Source organism: Cetorhinus maximus, chromosome 18 (genome assembly GCF_964194155.1).
Source record: "Cetorhinus maximus chromosome 18, sCetMax3.hap1.1, whole genome shotgun sequence".
In the NCBI taxonomy this organism is placed as follows: Eukaryota; Metazoa; Chordata; class Chondrichthyes; order Lamniformes; family Cetorhinidae; genus Cetorhinus; species Cetorhinus maximus.
In genome coordinates this window covers 12,564,226-12,584,549 of record NC_135896.1, presented here as the reverse complement: position 1 = coordinate 12,584,549, position 20,324 = coordinate 12,564,226, and the positions used below count along the sequence as shown (strand labels likewise).

Below are 20,324 nucleotides of genomic sequence, written 5' to 3'. Positions count from 1 at the left end.
GTCTAAATAAATAGTGTGGAGTGTCCTTGCTGGCTTTGAGGCCTAATGTGCATCTATTGTGAGATGGACAGTGCAGCCCAGAAAGACCTCACATTTTTCGGTGACGTTGCACGTATACTTTGTTTAAAAAGAAATGGCCACACGTTACTTGGAAAATAAGATTCTAACTGGGGGAAAGGAGCAAAGGGACCTGGGAGTACAAATTCACAAGTCATTAAAAGTTGTGATGCAGGTTAATAAGGTTATTGAAAAAGGCAAACCAAGCTTTAAAGCTAATTTCTAAAGGGTTTTAATAGAAAAGTTCCCCTCCAAGTCACACACCGACCTTACTTGGGACCATATCGCTGTTCCTTCACTGTCGCTGGGTTAAAATCCTGGAACTCCCTCCCAAGCAGCGCCTCGAGTGTATTTACACCAGATTTACTGCAGCAGCTTAGGAAGGTGGCTCTTCACTGCTTTCTCAAGGCATTTAGGGATGGGCAATAATTGCTGACCATGCTATTGATGCTCACATCCCATTGACAAATTAAAACAAAGTGAAGAAGCTATGTTAAACACATACAGAACCATGGTTAGATCTGTACTGTCTACAATCTGGTCTCCATATTATCGAATGGAAATAGAGGCACTGGAGAAGGTGCCAGAAATATTTATAAGGATGATACCAGGAGTGCAAGATTAACACCTATCAGGGAGGGATGGAAAGGCTGGGGGTCTTGAAAAGAGAAGGCTGAAGGGTGACCTAATAGAGGTCTCAAATTTTTTGAGAAGTTCTGATAGAGTGGATACAGAGAGAATGTTTCCTCATGTGGGAAAGAGCATAACTAGAGACCAACAACATGAGAAGCCCAAGGGGGAATTCAGAAGGAACCTCTTTACCCAGAGGCTGGTGAGAATGTAGAAATCGCTACCACAGGGAGTGGCTGAGGCGAATGGTATAGTTGTATTTAAGGGAAAGCTAGACAAGTATATGAGGGAGAAGGGAATAGAGGGTCACGATGATAGATTTAGACAAGGAAAGATGGGAGGATGCTTGAATGGAGTGTAAACACCAGCATGGACTGGTGTGACCCTACCAGAGACACCTGTGCCTTCTGGTTTAGAGGGGATGACCAAGGGTGGACAGCAACCTTTATACAAAGGGGAATTGCAAGGAGAAGGCTTCCTTGCCCAAATGTCTTGTGGTGACAGAACGTGAACGTTAGAGATTCATTTGTATTTTTCACCCCGGCGTTGGGTTTTCTCTTTCAGTTGAAGAGCTTTGACCAGTTCATCTCGAGTTTGATGTATGTACGTTGGAGGCAGAATCTCACCCTGGACCTACACAAGTCCTACTTCAAGAGGAAAATCTACTACGCTCTAAATGTACTCCATGATGAGCTGGATAACCCGTAGGTGGAGTCTGAGTGGGGTTTGTTCTTCCCCAATTCAAACAAAAAGTGTTTATTACAAGTGGAGGGTTGGGGGAAGAGGGGGTGCAGTTCTCCAGTTGGGTAAAACAATGAGGAACTGAGCAGCGAAAACCAGGAATATTCCAGCATCAACCTCCAGTGGTCTGGAGTGTTGTGGTGGAAACTCCAGTGGCACTGAGTTAGGAAGGGGAATATTTTCCGTGGATCCTCACTATCGGCTGACCTTGCCGGAAAGCTGAGGACAGAATCGGGTTCGGCTGTGATTCCTCCCTTGGGTAAATAGTCGCTCTTCAGACTGGAGTGAATGTCCCTTACATTTGTGGGACTCTAACGCCAGCAATGTACTGGGGATGAAAAGATAAAAAAGATATTCATTTATATAGCACCTTATATGACATTCAGACACCATAGAAATGCTTCAGAGCCAATTGAATCCTTTTCTTTTAAAGTGTTGTCGCTCTTGTAGGAAGCTAATTCACAAATGGCTTGTCTATCAAAGGTAATGGATACCTGAGAGTGAGATGCAGACTGCAATCTAATCGAGGGATTCGTTGGTCTATATATAGAATAACAGATACTTGAGAGTGATACAGACTGCAATCTAATCGAGGGATTCGTTGGTCTATATATAGAATAACGGATACTTGAGAGTGATACAGACTGGAATCTAATCAAGGCGTTCAGATGGTCTATATATAGAATAATTATTACCTGAGAGTGATGCAGACTGGAATCTTATCGAGGGGTTCAGATGGTTTATATATAGAACAATGGATACCTGAGAGTGAGATACAGACTGGAATCTAATCGAGAGGTTCAAATGGTTTATATATAGAACAATGGATACCTAAGAGTGAGATACAGACTGGAATCTAATCGAGGGGTTCAGATGGTTTATATTATAGAACAATGGATACCTGAGAGTGAGATGCAGACTGGAATCTAATCAAGGGGTTCAGATGGTTTATATATAGAATAATGGATACCTGAGAGGGAGATACAGACTGGAATCTAATCGAGGGGTTCAGATGGTTTATATATAGAACAATGGATACCTGGGAGTGAGATACAGACTGGAATCTAATCGAGAGGTTCAGATGGTCTATATATATAGAATAATGGATACTTGGGAGTGAGATACAGACTGGAATCTAATCCAGGGGTTCAGATGGTCTAAATATAGAATAATGGATACTTGGGAGTGACTTGCAAACTGGAAGCTAAGTGAAGGAAGGACCCTGTGACCCATGAGAGAAAGGAGAATGGGTTTAAAAATCCCTGTGAACCTCAATGCTGGGTCATAGCCTCAGTCAGCTGGCTGAAACCTACCTGGCATGAAGTTGTCTGTGTGTTTTACAGGGACCAGCGTATCAGCCAGGATGTGGAGAGGTTCTGCAAAGGGATGAGCACAATGGCCAGCAACCTCATCATCTCACCATTCACCCTGAGCTATTACACCTACCAGTGCTTTTACAGGTAATGCAGTGAAGTGGGGGAGGGGCTGAATGAGAAAATCGGGTCCTGGCTCCGGCAGCATGAGACTTTCAAACCAATCTTAGATATCTCTCTCTGGGGGGGAGAAGGTTAAAATGTTACTCCCTGTGTTTAAATGGGTTTTCAGTTCTATTTCTGCATCAATGCCAGATGGAGTAACTTGTTGATGAAGTTCTTTCTTTATCCTTGGTTTTATGTTGATTAAAAGTTTTGTTTGATTTTAGCACAGGCTGGATGGGCCCAACCAGCATCTTCATTTACTTCATAATCGGCTCCGTAGTCAATAAGATTCTGATGGGGCCGATCATTCCAACCCTCGTCCAGCAGGAGAAGCTAGAGGGAGACTTCAGGTGAGATCGATTTAATCCTTCTTATGGTTTCTTACAAACCTCCCCCCTCCTCCTGGCTATCAACTCTCAGCACCGTGTAATGGTGACCGGAGGGGGGGGGGAAATGTTCACCCACCCCCTCCCCCACCACCATCCCACTCCACTGCCCACCCTATCCACCCCCCACCTCACTCCAAGAGAGAGAGTGGAGAATAGTTTGAGGAGTGAACGAGTTGGGAAAGAGAGAGGGTTCCTGTCTCCCGATGACAAAATAGTTTAGTAATAAATGATTTTCCCTCTGTTGCCAGTGGAAACTACAGGCCATTCGGCCCAACTAGCCTCTGCTGGTAATTACAAACTACACAAGTCTCTTTCCATTTGCTCTGCCTCAATTCAGCCCTTCAGCGTATCTTTCTATTTGTGTTTCTCTCAGATACTCACCTAGTTTCCTTTTGAAAGCATCTAACCTTTTTGCCTCAACCATTTCATGGGGCAGTGAGTTCACCACCTCTCTTTGAGTAAAGAAATTTTTCCTTATTTTCCAGTCGGATTTATTCTTGGCTATTTTGTATTTAGGGCCCGTAGTTTTGGATTCCCGCACAAGTGGAAACATTCCCTTCAGATCTATCCCTGTCCAACCCCTTCGTATAGCAGGTCCTTTATATGTCTCCTCTCTTCTGAAGAACAAAGCCCCCACCTGTTCAATTTTTCCTGACAGCTCTAATCTCGTGGTTCTGGGACCGCCCTTGTTTAAAAAAAAATTCACTTTCCAGTGTTTCTATGTCTTTTTTTTTACAGTATAGGGACCAGAACTATGCACAGTTACTCATTAAGTGCAGCCTGACCAGGGTCCTGTACAAGTGTCAACGTTTCGAGTCCGTTTGACTCTTCATCAGAACTTCTGATGAAGAGTCGTACGGACTCGAAACGTTAACTCTGTCTTCCTCTCCACAGATGCTGTCAGACCTGCTGAGTTTTTTTGAGCAATTTTTGTTTCAGATTTCCAGCATCCGCAGTATTTTGCTTTTATCCTGTACAAGTGTAATGTAACATCACCAATAGAATATTTTGCCTCACTTGGCAGGACCATACCCTTTAATAGTAAATGATTTTGCCTCGGTTGACAGAATGTACTTACCCTTTAATACGCGGCTCAGGCTGACAAAAAAGCAAGGCAGGTAATCCGACCATCATTCTGGTTTGGGAGGGGACATGGCAAACAAAAAAAACAGTGGGAATTTTCTATGGGTGCCTTGCGCCTCCAAATGAGGAGATGTTGCGCCTGGACACAAATGGAGATAATCTCTTCCTGACTTTCCCCTGCAGATTCAAGCACATGCAGATCCGAGTTAATGCTGAATCAGCTGCTTTTTACAGGTAAGGGCTGCAGGGCCACGAGTCAGCGAGTTTCTGTGAGTGAATACGTTGTAATAAGCTGTAAATGGACATCATTCTTACCCGAGGAGCTGTTTAAGATGCTGTTTTGAAAGCACGAATCATGCGAAAGACTTGCATTTACACAGCACCTTTGGCAACCTCAGGACATCCCAAAGCACTTTACAGCCAGTGAAGGACTTTTGAAGTGTATCACTGCTGTAATTTAGGAAACACAGCGGTCAATTTGTGCACAGCAAGCTCCCGTAAACTGCAACACGAGAGCGACCAGATAGTTTAGTTCTAGCGATGTTGGTACATCGATCAATATTGGCCAGGACATCAGGGAGAACCCCCTCTGCTCTTCCTTGAAATATTGCCACGGGATCTTTTACATACACCTCAGAGGACAGGTGGGGCCCCGGTTTAACATCTCATCTGAAAGCTGACGCCTCTGACAATGCAGCACTCCCTCAGTACTGCACTGGAATAACAGTCAGAATTTTGTGCTTCAGTCTCTGGAGTGGGACTTGAACCCACAGCCTTCTGACTCTGAGGCCGAGAGTGATACTTGAGCAGATTTGTTTTACGATAAGCGACCTTTTGTGGACTTAAACATAAGAAGTTTGGGACCAATTTTGATGTTTTCAGGTCAAGCGGAGTTTAGAGGGTGGGGGATAATAGACCCAGTGTAGGCAAGGGAGGCAAGAAGGGGTGACTGGGAAGGTCTGTGGGTGAGGGGAGGAGTAGGGGGAAGGGAAAAGAGAATTCAGATTAGTGTGAATGGGGTAATTAAGGCAAAGGATAGCCAACCATGGGGAACGGAGAAATGCAACCTTGAGAGGATGCAAGGGAGATTTACCAGAAAGGTTCCAAGGGTGAGGGATTTTGGCTACAAGGTTGGGTTGGCAAAGCTGGAGTATTTCTCCTTGGAGCAAAGGTTGTTGAGGAGAGATTGGATCGAGGTGTACAAGATTCCAACAGGTTTAGAAAAGGTAGACAAAGAAAATTGTTCCCATTAGCTGATGGTACAAGGACTAAGAACTGCATATTGCCCTCTATTAGTAAAAATGCAGATGTGGGTATATTAAAGGATGTGGAGGGATTAAATGGCATGCAAGGTGGGAATATAAATTGTGCATCACTATTGATAAGGTTTTAGATCAACTCCTCACACTGGCCCAGCACTCAGAGGTTGAAATTCCCCAATCAAAAGTATTTTTTTTGGGTATCTTTCAGAAAATTATGCTTTTGGCCTTTATTCCTTTTAAAACTGTGGCTTGTCCGCTGGTTGGAGGGTTCTCACCTTTTAAAGAGGGGGCTGATAGAAGTCCTTCCTGTTGTTAATGGCTCTCTGGGTAGCTCTATTGCCTCCGAGTGGCTTCGAGTTCCACTCCAGGGACTTCACAAAAGCTACGTTGACACTCCAGCGCAGTACTGAGGGAGTACTGCACCATCGGAGGTGCCAAGTTCCAGATGAGACCGAGAAAACTGAGGCCCTTGCCTGCCCCCTCGGGTAGATGTACAAGGTCCCAGGGCACTATTTCAAAGAAGAGCAGGGGAGTTATCCCCAGTGTCCTGGCCAAGATTTATCCTTCAATCAACATCACGTAAAACAGGTTATCAGGGCATCATCGCATTGCTGTTTGCTGGGATCTTGCTGTGCACCAGTTGACTGCAGCGTTTCCTACATTACAACGCTGCACAAGTGCCTCTGCCCCTGGGTGGGGTTCTCCAATTCGACCCAGTCCTGCCCTGAAGCCCCAGGGGCTTTGGTGAAACATTTTCCAAAAGTGAGTTCAGAGGGAGCGGTGGCAGACCTGACCAGGAACACTGTTGTCAGATCAGATCATTTTCCATACATGGGACCAGTGGGTGTTGTAGCCGTCCCTCCAATGTCCAGTGATCCAGGACAATTCATCAAAGGATAGTGGAAGCCAAGAAACCCGAGCGCTGCCTCAAAGGCTCTTGATGCTGGGCCAATTGAAATTTCCAAGGCTAAGATTTTTTGTTAGGTTAGAATATATCGAAGAAGCAAATGGAGGGAAGGTACAGATCAGCCACGATCTGACTGAGTGGAGGAGCAGACCCCAGGAGCTGAATGGCCTCCTCCTGTTCCTATGTACTGGGCCTCTCTCAGGGAGAGCAGCTAACAGCATTGACTGCAGATCAGAACAGGAGCTTCCCCAGTTTGAAAGTCTCCGTTCTACACCAGGCCTTTCATCCCCCGGACACTGAGTGCCTTACCGATCAATCCTGGGGAGAAGGGTTCCTGCTGCCCTATCCTGACTCAACACAGCATGACGGCGGGTGGTGACTGAGGACAGGATTAAGTACAACGGAAAGCGTTCGTTCTAGAGGAGTGATGGGTTAGGGAGCGTAGGAGTGGGGAGTGATGGGTGGGGAACATTGGAGTGCTGTGTGAGAGGGGCGATGGGCAGAATTGTGTGAGGGTTGATGATGGGGAGAACTGATTGGAAGGCACCTTGATTGCAAACCTGTCCAATGTTAGGAGGCTCCTTCAAACACCTTGTGAATTAATTTGTTGTCATGTGCCTGGTCACAGAGCAGGGAGAGTGGAGCACATGAGGACCAACTGGAGACTGCAAGACCTACTGCAAACACAGAGGAAGCTGATTAACAGGGAGCTCTTGCTGTACAGTGAGTACACGGGGACTGTGCGTGTACAGCGCGTACATGGGGACTGTGCGTGTACAGTGAGTACACGGGGACTGTGTGTGTACAGCGCGTACATGGGGACTGTACGTGTACAGTGAGTACACGGGGACTGTGTGTACAGCGCGTACATCGGGACTGTGCGTGTACAGTGAGTACACGGGGACTGTGCGTGTACAACGCGTGCATGGGGACTGTGCGTGTACAGTGAGTACACGGGGACTGTGTGTGTACAGCGCGTACATCAGGACTGTGCGTGTACAGTGAGTACACGGGGACTGTGTGTGTACAGCGCGTACACTGAGACAGTGTGTGTACAGCGCGTACACGGGGACAGTGCGTGTACAGCGAGTACACGGGGACTGTGCGTGTACAGCGAGTACACGGGGACTGCGTGTACAGCGCGTACACGGGGACTGTGCGTGTACAGCGCGTACACGGGGACTGTGCGTGTACAGCGCGTACACGGGGACTGTGCGTGTACAGCGCGTACACGGGGACTGTGCGTGTACAGCGCGTACACGGGGACTGTGCGTGTACAGCGCGTACACGGGGACTGCGCGTGTACAGCGCGTACACGGGGACTGCGCGTGTACAGCGCGTACACGGGGACTGCGCGTGTACAGCGCGTACACGGGGACTGCGCGTGTACAGCGCGTACACGGGGACTGCGCGTGTACAGCGCGTACACGGGGACTGCGCGTGTACAGCGCGTACACGGGGACTGCGCGTGTACAGCGCGTACACGGGGACTGCGCGTGTACAGCGCGTACACGGGGACTGCGCGTGTACAGCGCGTACACGGGGACTGCGCGTGTACAGCGCGTACACGGGGACTGCGCGTGTACAGCGCGTACATGTGTGTCCAGCGAGTACACGGGGACTGTATGTGTACTGCGAGTTTTTTTTATTCATTCGTGGGATGTGGGCATCACTGGATAGGCCAGCATTTATTGCCCATCCCTATTTGCTCTTGAGAAGGTGGTGGTGAGCTGTCTTCATGAACTGTTGCAGTCCCTGTGGTGTAGATACACCCACAGTGCTGATAGGGAGTGCGTTCCAGGATTTTGACCCAGCGACAGTGAAGGAACGGCAATATATTTCTCAGTCAGAATGGTGAGTGTCTTGGAGGAGAACTTTCAGGTGATGGTGTTCCCATGTGTCTGCTGCCCTTGTCCTTCTAGGTGGTAGTGGTCATGAGTTTGGAAGGTGCTGTCGAAGGAACCTCGGTGAGTTGCAGCGCATCTTGTAGATGGTACACACACTGCTCCCATTGTTCACTGGTGATGGAGGGAGTGAATGTTTGTGGAAGGGGTTCCAATTAAGCAGACTGGTTTGTCCTGGATGGTGTCGAGCTTCTTGAGTGCTGTTGGAGCTGCACTCATCCAGGCAAGTGGAGAGTATTCCATCACATTCCTGACTTGTCCCTTGCAAATGGTGGACAACCTTTGGGGAGTCAGGAGGTGAGTTACTCGCCACATGATTCCCAGCCTCTGACCTGCTCTTGTAGCCACAGTATTTATATGGAGGATCCAGTTCAGTTCTGATCAATGTTAATCCCCAGGATGTTGATAGTGAGGGATTCAGTGATGACAATGCCATTGAACATCAAGGGGTGATGGTTAGACCCTCTCTTGTTGGAGATGGTCATTGCCTGACACTTGTGTGGCACGAATGTAACTTGCCACGTAAGCCCATGTCTAGATATTGTCCAGTTCTTGCTGAGGAGTCGCGAATGGTGCTGAACATTGTGCAATCATCAGCGAACACCTCCACTTCTGACCTTACGATGGAAGGAAGGTCATTAATGAAGCAGCTGAAGATGGTTGGGCCGAGGACACTACCCTGAGGAACTCCTGCAGTGATGTCCTAGAACTGAGATGATTGACCTCCAACACCACAACCATCTTCCTTTATGCTAGGTATGACTCCAACCAGCGGAGAGCTTTCCCCCTGATTCCTATTGACTCCAGTTTTGCTAGGACTCCTTGATGCCACACTCGACTAAATCTGCCTTGATGTCAAGAACAATCACTGTTGCCTCACCTCGGGAGTTCAGCTCTTTTGTCCATGTTTGAGCCAAGGCTGTAATGAGGTCAGGAGCTGAGTGGCCCTGGTGGAACCCAAACTGGGCATCAGTGAGCAGGTTATTGCTAAGCAAGTGCGACTTGATAGCACTGTTGATGACCCCTTCGATCACTTTACTGATGATCAAGAGTGGACTGATGGGGTGTGATTTGGCCAGGTTGGATTTGCCCTTTTTGTGTAGAGGATATACCTGGGCAATTTTCCACATTGCAGGTAGATGCCAGTGTTGTAGTTGTACTGGAGCAGCTTGGCCAGGGGCGCAGCAAGTTGTGGAGCACAAGTCTTCAGTACTATTGCCGGAATATTGTCAGGGCCCATAGCCTTTGCAGTATCCACTGCCTTCATCTGTTTCTTGATGTCACGTGGAGTGAATCGAATTGGCTGAAGACTGAGATCTGTGATGCTGGGGACCTCTGGAGGAGGCCGAGATGGATCTTCCACTTGGCACTTCCGGCTGAAGATTGTAGTAAATGCTTCAGCCTTATCTTTTGCACTGATGTGCTGGGCTCCCCCATCATTGAGGATGGGGATATTTGTAGAGCCTCCTCCTCCAGTGGGTTAATTTCCCGCCACCATTCACAAGTGGATATGGCAGGAATTGCAGAGCTTAGATCTGATCCGTTGGTTGTGGAATTCCTTAACTCTGTCTATCACTTGCTGCTTATGCTGTTTGGCACGCAAATAGTCCTGTGTTATAGCTTCACCAGGTTGGCACCTCATTTTTAGGTATGCCTGGTGCTGCTCCTGGCATGCCCTCTGCACTCTTCATTGAACCAGGGTTGATCCCCTGGCTTGATGGTAATGGTAGAGTGGGGGATACGCCAGGCTATGAGGTTACAGATCGTGTTTGAGTACAATTCTGCTGCTGCTGATGGCCCACAGCAGCCCATAGTTGCCCAATCTTGAGTTGCTAGATCTGTTTGAAATCTATCCCATTTAGCATGGTGGTAGTGCCACACAACACGATGGAGGGTACCCTCAATGTGAAGACGGGACTTCATCTCCACTTGGACTATGCGGTGGTCTCTCCTACCAGTACTGTCATGGACAGATGCATCTGTGGTAGGCAGGTTGGTGAGGATGAGGTCAGGTATGTTTTTCCCTCTTGTTGGTTCCCTCACCGCCTGCCGCAGACCCAGTCTAGCAGCTATGCCCATTCGGACTTGGCCAGCTTGGTCAGTAGTGGTGCTACCAAACCACTTTTGGTGATGGACATCGAAGTGCCTCACCCAGAGAACATTCTGTGCCCTTGCCACCCTCAGTGCTTCTTCCAAGCGATGGTCAACATGGAGTTGCATTGATTCATCAGCTGAGGGAGGGTGGTACATGGTAATCAGCGGGAGGTTTCCTTGCCCATGTTTGACCTGATGCCTTGAGACTTCATGGGGTCTGGAGTCGATGTTGAGGACTCCCAGGGCAACTCCGTCCTGACTGTATACCACTGTGCCACCACCTCTGCTGGGTCTGTCCTACCGGTGGGTAGCGAGTACAGGGGGACTGTGCGTGTACAGCGAGTCCAGGGGGACTGTGCGTGTACAGCGAGTCCAGGGGGACTGTGCGTGTACAGCGAGTCCAGGGGGACTGTGTGTGTACAGCGAGTCCAGGGGGACTGTGCGTGTACAGCGAGTCCAGGGGGACTGTGCGTGTACAGCGAGTCCAGGGGGACTGTGCGTGTACAGCGAGTCCAGGGGGACTGTGTGTGTACAGCGAGTCCAGGGGGACTGTGTGTGTACAGCGAGTCCAGGGGGACTGTGTGTGTACAGCGAGTCCAGGGGGACTGTGTGTGTACAGCGAGTCCAGGGGGACTGTGTGTGTACAGCGAGTCCAGGGGGACTGTGTGTGTACAGCGAGTCCAGGGGGACTGTGTGTGTACAGTGAGTCCAGGGGGACTGTGTGTGTACAGCGAGTCCAGGGGGACTGTGTGTGTACAGCGAGTCCAGGGGGACTGTGTGTGTACAGCGAGTCCAGGGGGACTGTGTGTGTACAGCGAGTCCAGGGGGACTGTGTGTGTACAGCGAGTCCAGGGGGACTGTGTGTGTACAGCGAGTCCAGGGGGACTGTGTGTGTACAGCGAGTCCAGGGGGACTGTGTGTGTACAGCGAGTCCAGGGGGACTGTGTGTGTACAGCGAGTCCAGGGGGACTGTGTGTGTACAGCGAGTCCAGGGGGACTGTGTGTGTACAGCGAGTCCAGGGGGACTGTGTGTGTACAGCGAGTCCAGGGGGACTGTGTGTGTACAGCGAGTCCAGGGGGACTGTGTGTGTACAGCGAGTCCAGGGGGACTGTGTGTGTACAGCGAGTCCAGGGGGACTGTGTGTGTACAGCGAGTCCAGGGGGACTGTGTGTGTACAGCGAGTCCAGGGGGACTGTGTGTGTACAGCGAGTCCAGGGGGACTGTGTGTGTACAGCGAGTCCAGGGGGACTGTGTGTGTACAGCGAGTCCAGGGGGACTGTGTGTGTACAGCGAGTCCAGGGGGACTGTGTGTGTACAGCGAGTCCAGGGGGACTGTGTGTGTACAGCGAGTACAGGGGGACTGTGTGTACAGCGAGTACAGGGGGACTGTGCGTGTACAGCGAGTACAGGGGGACTGTGCGTGTACAGCGAGTCCAGGGGGACTGTGCGTGTACAGCGAGCGCACGGGGACTGTGCGTGTACAGCGAGCGCACGGGGACTGTGCGTGTACAGCGAGCGCACGGGGACTGTGCGTGTACAGCGAGCGCACGGGGACTGTGCGTGTACAGCGAGCGCACGGGGACTGTGTATATATTGTGTATTTGGGGGGCTAACTGAAGTTATACTGAATGAAGTGTGAGTGAACAATTGCATCATCAGCGCTCCCTTTCCCAGCAGCGTGGGATTGGCGATAGATGTGTCTTGTGTGGCCCAGTTGGGCTGAATGGCCTGTTTCTGTTCAGTGAGCCGCCTGGTGTAACCGTGTGTGCCACGTCCCAAGAATAAATAGCTGCCAGCTAACCCCACTCCCCCTCCCCAGTGAGTCTCCTTTTTAACCCTTTGTTAACATGTTTCTCTGTTTCGCTTGTTCTCAGTCGGGGTGAATGTATTTGATTACCTGGGCGGAATCATCAGCTACATCGTCATAGCGATTCCCATCTTCACTGGACTGTACAATGGCCTTGCCCCTGCAGACCTCATCGAGTTGGTCAGCAAGGTACGGTCCGTGGAAAAGCAATCCACCTGGAAATTGTTGGAAAATAGCTTCCTAATCTTTTGATGTGCGCTTAATTTACATATGTATCTCTCTCCCACCCTCTAGAATATGTAAAATCCATCCCCTCCCCCCCAACTCCGGTTTTTGTCCTTCTGTCCTGATAGTGCCGTCTCCCCATCTTTATCCGGCCTGTGATTACAATGTTCACCATGGCGCGATATCAGTCGAGGGATGTCGGGTTTTTTTTTGTTCCAATCCTCGACGTGTTTCTGATCCTCGTTCGTGCAGCGTCCTGGTTGCCTGGTCTACAGAAGCACCAAACCCATCCAGAGTGGGGGGAGCCCTCGGGCTCCGGCTCCGGGGTTGACTGGTCTGAACCCACTTGCTTTCCACAGTTGAATATCCCGTCCAGACGCAGGGGAGGGAGTCGGGGGATGGGTGTGGGATGGGTTCAGGCTGCCGACTCTGATTGGAGGTTTTCCTGGAGGTTTCATCACATGACCTCGCACCCCACACCACACCCTTCTGCCATTGGTCCATCCCCCCAGGTGCATCACCTTCGCACAGCCAATCGGAAAGGGTACTGCCTCTTCATTATCCAATTGGATTAATCTGGACCGTTAGGTGAAACAGTCCTCCCTCCACCCCCAATCTCCAACACTTTTATAGCTTGTAAGTGAGAGATAAGAGGTCACTTCTGGGAGTAATTTATAGGCCCCCGAACAGTAGTTACACCGTAGGACAGCGCATACAGGAAGAAATAAATGGGGCGTGTAAGAAAGATACTGCAATAGTCATGGGTGACTTTAATCTGCATGTAGCTTGGGATAATCAAATTGACAAAGGCAGCCAGGAAAGTGAGTTCATCGTGTTTACAGAACAATTTCATAAAGCAGTACGTTCCAGAGTAGGGAGTAGGCTATCCTAGACCTGGTAATGCGCAATGAGTCAGGATTAATCAATAATCTCATGGTAAAGGAGTCACTCGGTGACAACAATCACAACATGATAGAATTTCAGGTTCAGTTTGACAGGGAGAAGTGTGGGTCCATGACTCGTGTTTTAAACCTAAATAAAGGCCACTGATGAAGGTATGAAGGCTGAACTGACTACGGTGAGCTGGGAAACTAGGTGGGAGAGTGGAGATGCAGTGGCAGAGTTACAAGGAGACATTTAATAACTCTCAGCAAAGATTTACCCCAGCGAGAAATAAATTACTCTTTGAGAGGGACGCATCACCCGTGGCTAAATAAGGAAGTTAAAGATGGTATTAAATTGAAAAAAAAAACTGTACAAATCTGCAAAGATTAGTGGTAGATCAGAGGACAGTTTTTTTTAGAACCAACAAAGAATCACTAAAAAGATAATAAAGAGGCAGAAAGTAGCGTATGAGAGAAAGTTAGCTAGTAATATAAAATATAGTGTGAGTATAGACAAGTATTTGAATAGGAAAAGAGTAACTAAAGCTAGAGTCGGTCCTCTCGAGAGTGAATCTGGGGAATTGATAATAGAAAACAAGGAAATGGCGGAGGCTTTGAGCAGGTATTTTGTGCCTGCCTTCACGGTAGATGACTTAGAAAACTTCCCAAAGATACTTGATAATTGAGAGGTGATAGGGAGGGATGAACTTAAAAGAGGGAGGCAGAGAGCAGGAAACTATAGGCCATTTAGCCTAACATTTGTTATAGGGAAAGTGCTGGAATCCATTCTTCAGGAGGCTATGGCAGGATATTTAGAAAATCAAAATGTGACCAGGCAGAGCCAACATGGTTTTATAAAGGGGAATCCGGGTTTAACTAGTCCATTAGAGTTCTTTGACAAAGTAACATTCAGTGTGGATAAAGGGGAACCGGTGGATGTGGTGTCCCTGGATTTTTAAAAGGAATTTGATAGGTGCCGCACCAAATCGGAAGCCTGCCCGCCATTTTAAATATCCAATCAACAAGCGGCTATTGAGCTTGTTAAAAAGCCGCTCGGATGTCATCTTTTTGTCGCCCGCTGCATTTTTTGGGTGTGGGGCGGGTAAAAGTTTGGGAGTGATTTACGGCAGGTATGAGGAGACGGCACAGGGATGGAGGGAAAGACCTGCTACCTGGACCATGGCTACAGGTAGCAGCAAATTCTGCAAGTGGAGGTGGCAGCGTCTGTCTGATTTTTCCTTTGACAGCACCTTCCAAACCCGTAACCCCCACCACCTCGAAGGACAAGGGCAGCAGACGCAGGGGAACACCAGCTCCTGCAGGGTTCCCCTCCGAGCCCCTCACCATCCTGACTTGGAAACGTATCACTGTTTTCACTGTCACTGGGCGAGAATCCTGGAACTCCCTCCCTAACAGCACGGTGGGTGTACCTACAGCACATGGACTGCAGCGGTTCAAGAAGGCAGCTCACCACCACCTTCTCAAGGGCAATTAGGGATGGGCAATAAATGCTATCAGTGACTCCCACATCCTGTGAAAGAATATTACGAAATTTGAAGAAAGCAGTGCCTCCGACTCCAGCGAGGCAAGTGGGATGAGGTCAGAGTTGTAGCAGACAGTTCAAGATACATGAGCGAATTGACTGCGGAACAGGCTTAACAGGGAAACCCCTGTTCCTAATGAGCCTGTTCCACACTCTGTAAACTGAGGTGGCATTTGCAGAGTACGCCACTGGGTGGCAGTGCAGGACATGGCTGTGCCGAATACTGTCTGATCCTGAACTACACAATGTCTGTATCAATTAATCCCAGGATTTATTCCACTTTACTGCAAAGTTAAGAGCTGGCCAGGTCTGTTCATTATTTTCCTGCCAAAATTTTGCCTCGCCCTTTCCTCCTGATAGCCAAGCAAACAAACTTCCAGTGAGTGGCAGATAGGGTTGCCAACTCTGGTCGGATGTATTTATGCAAGTCTTTGGGCAAATAACCTTTTTCTCCTCAGCTCGCCGACATTTTTATAACCAATAGAAAAAAATATCCCATGACAATGTTTAGAAAGGGAGCCAGTTTGTTTTAATGCCCTGTAATTTTTCCCCTGGAGGTTGCTTGCTGCAATGTCCAGGAGATGATCATTAATTCCTGGGAGACCCCAGCCCAATCCTGGAGGGTTGGCAACCCTGTCAGTCTGCCCAGGCTCAGTTCAGAATGGGGAGAGAGAGAGAAGCAATTAATATTGCACAGGGATGTGCAAAACGTGCCTTCAGACCAACGAGACCTACACATTTTAGAATTGTGATCTGTGGCCTCTCTTCCTGACAGAATGCTTTTGTGTCCATCTACCTGATAAACTGCTTCAGCCGACTCATTGACCTCTCAACAACCGTGTCTGACCTCGCGGGCTACACACACAGGTCAGTGTCCGTGAGCAAGGGGGAGAGAGAGAGAGAGAACGATAGAATGAGAGCAAGCGAATGAGAATGGAAGGGTGGAGAGGGTGAGGATGGTGGAGGGGGGGCAGAGCATGGGGAGGGGGAGAGGATAGGGAGGGGAGGGGGAGAGGATAGGGAGGGGAGGGGAGAGGATAGGGAGGGGAGGGGGAGAGGATAGGGAGGGGAGGGGGAGAGGATAGGGAGGGGAGGGGAGAGGATAGGGAGGGGAGGGGGAGAGGATAGGGAGGGGAGGGGAGAGGATAGGGAGGGGAGGGGGAGAGGATAGGGAGGGGAGAGGATAGGGAGGGGAGGGGGAGAGGATAGGGAGGGGAGGGGAGAGGATAGGGAGGGGAGGGGGAGAGGATAGGGAGGGGAGGGGAGAGGATAGGGAGGGGAGGGGGAGAGGATAGGGAGGGGAGGGGAGAGGATAGGGAGGGGAGGGGGAGAGGATAGGGAGGGGAGGGGGTGGAGGAGGGAGGGGAGGGGGTGGAGGAGGGAGGGGAGGGGGTGGAGGAGGGAGGGGAGGGGGTGGAGGAGGGAGGGGAGGGGATGGAGGAGGGAGGGGAGGGGATGGAGGAGGGAGGGGAGGGGATGGAGGAGGGAGGGGAGAGGATGGAAGGGCAGGAGGTGGAGGGGGAGAGGTTGGTGGGGGAGAGGATTGTGGAGCTTGAGACTATGGAGGGGTGGAGCAGAGCCAGTCTAGACGGTGAGGTCAGCAGAGCCAGTCTAGACAGTGTGGAGCCAGTCTAGACCATGCCCTTTCTGTGGCAGTTGCTCACATACACCGGAGCCTTTGGTGGCTTTCCTCAGGTACTGCTGCCTTCTCTCAATAACCCTGGATATGTCGACCACTGGACAAGGAATATCCAACCCAGACAGTGCGTCTGCGCTGCCCAGTAATAAAGGGCTATTTGATGATCTGCTTAATATAGGGTTCGAATAGCGACAACTTATCATGTTGAATAGTGGCTATCAGCTTACAGCTGCTGTTGCACAGATACTCACTGTTTTTTCCTTTATCCTTTATTGCTGACAGAATTGGAGAGCTGCAAGAGATGATCCTAAAACTCTCCGACTCACATCGGAAAAGCAAACACTCTCCATACAAAGAAATGTCGGGTTTTGAAGAGTAAGTTTTACCTTAAATAGCCGAGGTGGTGACCCCTTCCCATTACCACCTTAAATAGCCGAGGTGGTGACCCCTTCCCATTACCACCTTAAATAGCTGTGGCGGTGACCCCTTCCCGTGTGAATGTTGGGTAAGGACAGGTGTGCGCTTGTCTGCTTTCCCATTCCTGGCGGAGATTTACTGCCCAGGAGCACACACGAGGGACTGAGGTATGGGTGCGGGTGGGGGAGGCAGTAAAAATGGTACACTAACATTGTGGTCTTCTCCAGGGACAGTTTGGATTCGGGAAAGGAGGCGGAATCTGGCGACACGGCTTTTACCCTGGAGCAGGTGTCCTTTACCGCCCCGTCCTCCGAGGAGTTGTTGGTGAGAAACCTAACCCTGAAGGTCACAGCAGGGCACAACCTCTTGGTAACGGGCAACACGGGCACTGGGAAGACCACATTGTTGCGTGTCCTGAACGGACTATGGGAGACTGCCCATGGTAAGGTTTGACCAGCGGCGTAAAGCCATTCCGGTCAGAGAAACGTGCGACCCCCCCCTGGCCAAACCTGTGCCGATGCCCTTCTCTAAGCGGGCACTGCTTGCCATCTTGTGGGCATATTGTTATTACCCCTGAGGAGGAGGTCTCCTCTCCTCACCAGCGCCCCACTCAGTCACCTGGGATCGGAGGCCCGGTTCTGACGATAGGCGACTGGTCTGAAACTTTGGCCGGGACTTTCCGGTCCGGTCACCGGCGGGCGTTGTCGCGGACTGGCCGGGTAAATTTGGAGAGCCGTTGACTTTTAACGGGGTGGGGGCAGGGGGTCGGGAAAATCCTGCCCGTTAAGCGGGATTCTCTCTCTGCAGTTGCTTCCTGACCCGCTGAGCACTCCTGGCGTTTTCTTGTTTTCGTGTCGGAGCTCAGTGGCGGGGAAAGCTTGGCAGGGAAGAGGCTGGTGCCCCTGTCCGTCCTGTGGAGCAGCACTTGTGTGTCACCCCCCCTGACCGCGGCGTCCGTTAACCGTCTGAGCTGGGGAGAGGGACACTCTTTATTTCCTTGATGGAGCAGGTGGCTCTGCTATCGCAGGGTGTCGCTTCCTCACTGACCAGGCTGCTCCCAGCCCTGGCCAATGACTGGCTCCCCTATCCCCCTCACCCACTACACTCTGCACAGAACGGAGGAGAGACAGATTCACTATTACGGCTGACGCCAACAACTCAGCAACATCGAGAACCCTACACTGGCCTTGTAGCTCCATTGTTAGAATTTGCTTGGAGCCATTGGCTCTTGCGTCCTGTGCATCGTAGTTGAATTGTGAAGGCGAGTTGGTGAGATGCCCTGCTCTTTATTTGTAGGGTCTGTCCACATGCTGACCCCCTTTGGACCACGGGGAATTCTTTTTCTTCCCCAAAAACCGTATTTCACCGACGGAACCCTCCGAGAACAGGTAAAATGACGGGTCACATTGTGAATGTCTGCAGCCCAAGCCGAGGGTGGCCCACAGCAAATGGAGTAGGGCAAGAACGGAGGTGGGAGCTGGAGGAGAGGGGAGGTGGGAGCTGGAGGAGAGGGGAGGTGTGAGTTGGAGGAAAGGAGAGGCGTGAGTTGGAGGAGAGGGGAGGCGGGAGCTGGAGGAGAGGGGAGGCGGGAGCTGGAGGAGAGGGGAGGCGGGAGCTGGAGGAGAGGGGAGGCGGGAGCTGGAGGAGAGGGGAGGCGGGAGCTGGAGGGGAGGGGAGGCGGGAGCTGGAGGGGAGGGGAGGCGGGAGCTGGAGGGGAGGGGAGGCGGGAGCTGGAGGGGAGGGGAGGCGGGAGCTGGAGGGGAGGGGAGGCGGGAGCTGGAGGGGAGGGGAGGCGGGAGCTGGAGGGGAGGGGAGGCGGGAGCTGGAGGGGAGGGGAGGCGGGAGCTGGAGGGGAGGGGAGGCGGGAGCTGGAGGGGAGGGGAGGCGGGAGCTGGAGGGGAGGGGAGGCGGGAGCTGGAGGGGAGGGGAGGCGGGAGCTGGAGGGGAGGGGAGGCGGGAGCTGGAGGGGAGGGGAGGCGGGAGCTGGAGGGGAGGGGAGGCGGGAGCTGGAGGGGAGGGGAGGCGGGAGCTGGAGGGGAGGGGAGGCGGGAGCTGGAGGGGAGGGGAGGCGGGAGCTGGAGGGGAGGGGAGGCGGGAGCTGGAGGGGAGGGGAGGCGGGAGCTGGAGGGGAGGGGAGGCGGGAGCTGGAGGGGAGGGGAGGCGGGAGCTGGAGGGGAGGGGAGGCGGGAGCTGGAGGGGAGGGGAGGCGGGAGCTGGAGGGGAGGGGAGGCGGGAGCTGGAGGGGAGGGGAGGCGGGAGCTGGAGGGGAGGGGAGGCGGGAGCTGGAGGGGAGGGGAGGCGGGAGCTGGAGGGGAGGGGAGGCGGGAGCTGGAGGGGAGGGGAGGCGGGAGCTGGAGGGGAGGGGAGGCGGGAGCTGGAGGGGAGGGGAGGCGGGAGCTGGAGGGGAGGGGAGGCGGGAGCTGGAGGGGAGGGGAGGCGGGAGCTGGAGGGGAGGGGAGGCGGGAGCTGGAGGGGAGGGGAGGCGGGAGCTGGAGGGGAGGGGAGGCGGGAGCTGGAGGGAATATGGAGTGGGATAGGAGGAGGGGTGGTGGATTGGAGGGGAAGTAGGATTGGAGAGGAATGGAGTTGGATTGGAGGGGGGATGGCCTTGGGGGTTTATGGGGACAAAGGGAGTGTAGGGGGTGATGCAAGGAGTCCAAGGTTGGGCACCACATTGGATATTTTTAACATTGAATACAGAGATGGAGGGATTGAGTGAGAGAGCTGGAGAGGGAGGGAACCCCCAGAGCAGGGAGGAAGGGAAAAGGAGCAAGAGTGTGTGCATTGAGCAAAGAGGGAAGGAGAGTGGATGCTTTAGGCAGGGAGAGAGGGAGAGTGGGTGCCGTGGGCAATAGAGTGGGTGTAATTGGCAGGGAGGAAGAGATTGGTACGCTGGGCAGAGTTGGGGGGTGTTGGAGATAATTGGGGGAATCTATGATATTCCCAGGGCAGAGAGGGTGAGAGAGGAACATGAGAAATGAGTTTCCCTTGAACCAGTTTGTTAAAATATTCCTGATTTTGTCTGTTTTTTTAAACAGGTGATTTATCCTTTGAAGGAAATCTACCCCAATACAGGTATCACGTTCCACATCATTTAAAACCCCAAGCTCAACTCAGTGTTGATAGGATAGGTCAAAGTGTCGTGACTCTTCATTGAATTGTATCCCTCAGGTTCAGCCGATGACGAGAGAATCATCCGCTTCCTAACGCTAACTGGATTGGTGAGTAATTAACACTCATTCCTACTACAGACATGAGGGGCA

At 51.4% G+C, this 20,324-nt stretch overlaps 1 protein-coding gene across 2 annotated transcripts in view; it reads left to right on the top strand.

The window, feature by feature from the left end:
• Positions 1-20,324, top strand: part of abcd4 (ATP-binding cassette, sub-family D (ALD), member 4) — a 34,345-nt gene that overhangs the window by 2,688 nt on the left and 11,333 nt on the right. The window contains exons 4-15 of one of the 2 annotated variants that reach the window (XM_078562101.1): positions 1,252-1,391; positions 2,772-2,888; positions 3,131-3,256; positions 4,562-4,612; positions 7,176-7,270; positions 12,421-12,542; positions 15,781-15,872; positions 16,927-17,019; positions 17,289-17,503; positions 18,358-18,449; positions 20,100-20,136; positions 20,233-20,282. In XM_078562101.1, the coding sequence (XP_078418227.1) occupies positions 1,252-1,391; positions 2,772-2,888; positions 3,131-3,256; positions 4,562-4,612; positions 7,176-7,270; positions 12,421-12,542; positions 15,781-15,872; positions 16,927-17,019; positions 17,289-17,503; positions 18,358-18,449; positions 20,100-20,136; positions 20,233-20,282 (1,230 nt within the window). Of the gene's footprint in view, positions 1-1,251; positions 1,392-2,771; positions 2,889-3,130; positions 3,257-4,561; positions 4,613-7,175; positions 7,271-12,420; positions 12,543-15,780; positions 15,873-16,926; positions 17,020-17,288; positions 17,504-18,357; positions 18,450-20,099; positions 20,137-20,232; positions 20,283-20,324 lie in introns of those variants that run through there. The other variant, XM_078562102.1, reaches the window with a different exon arrangement.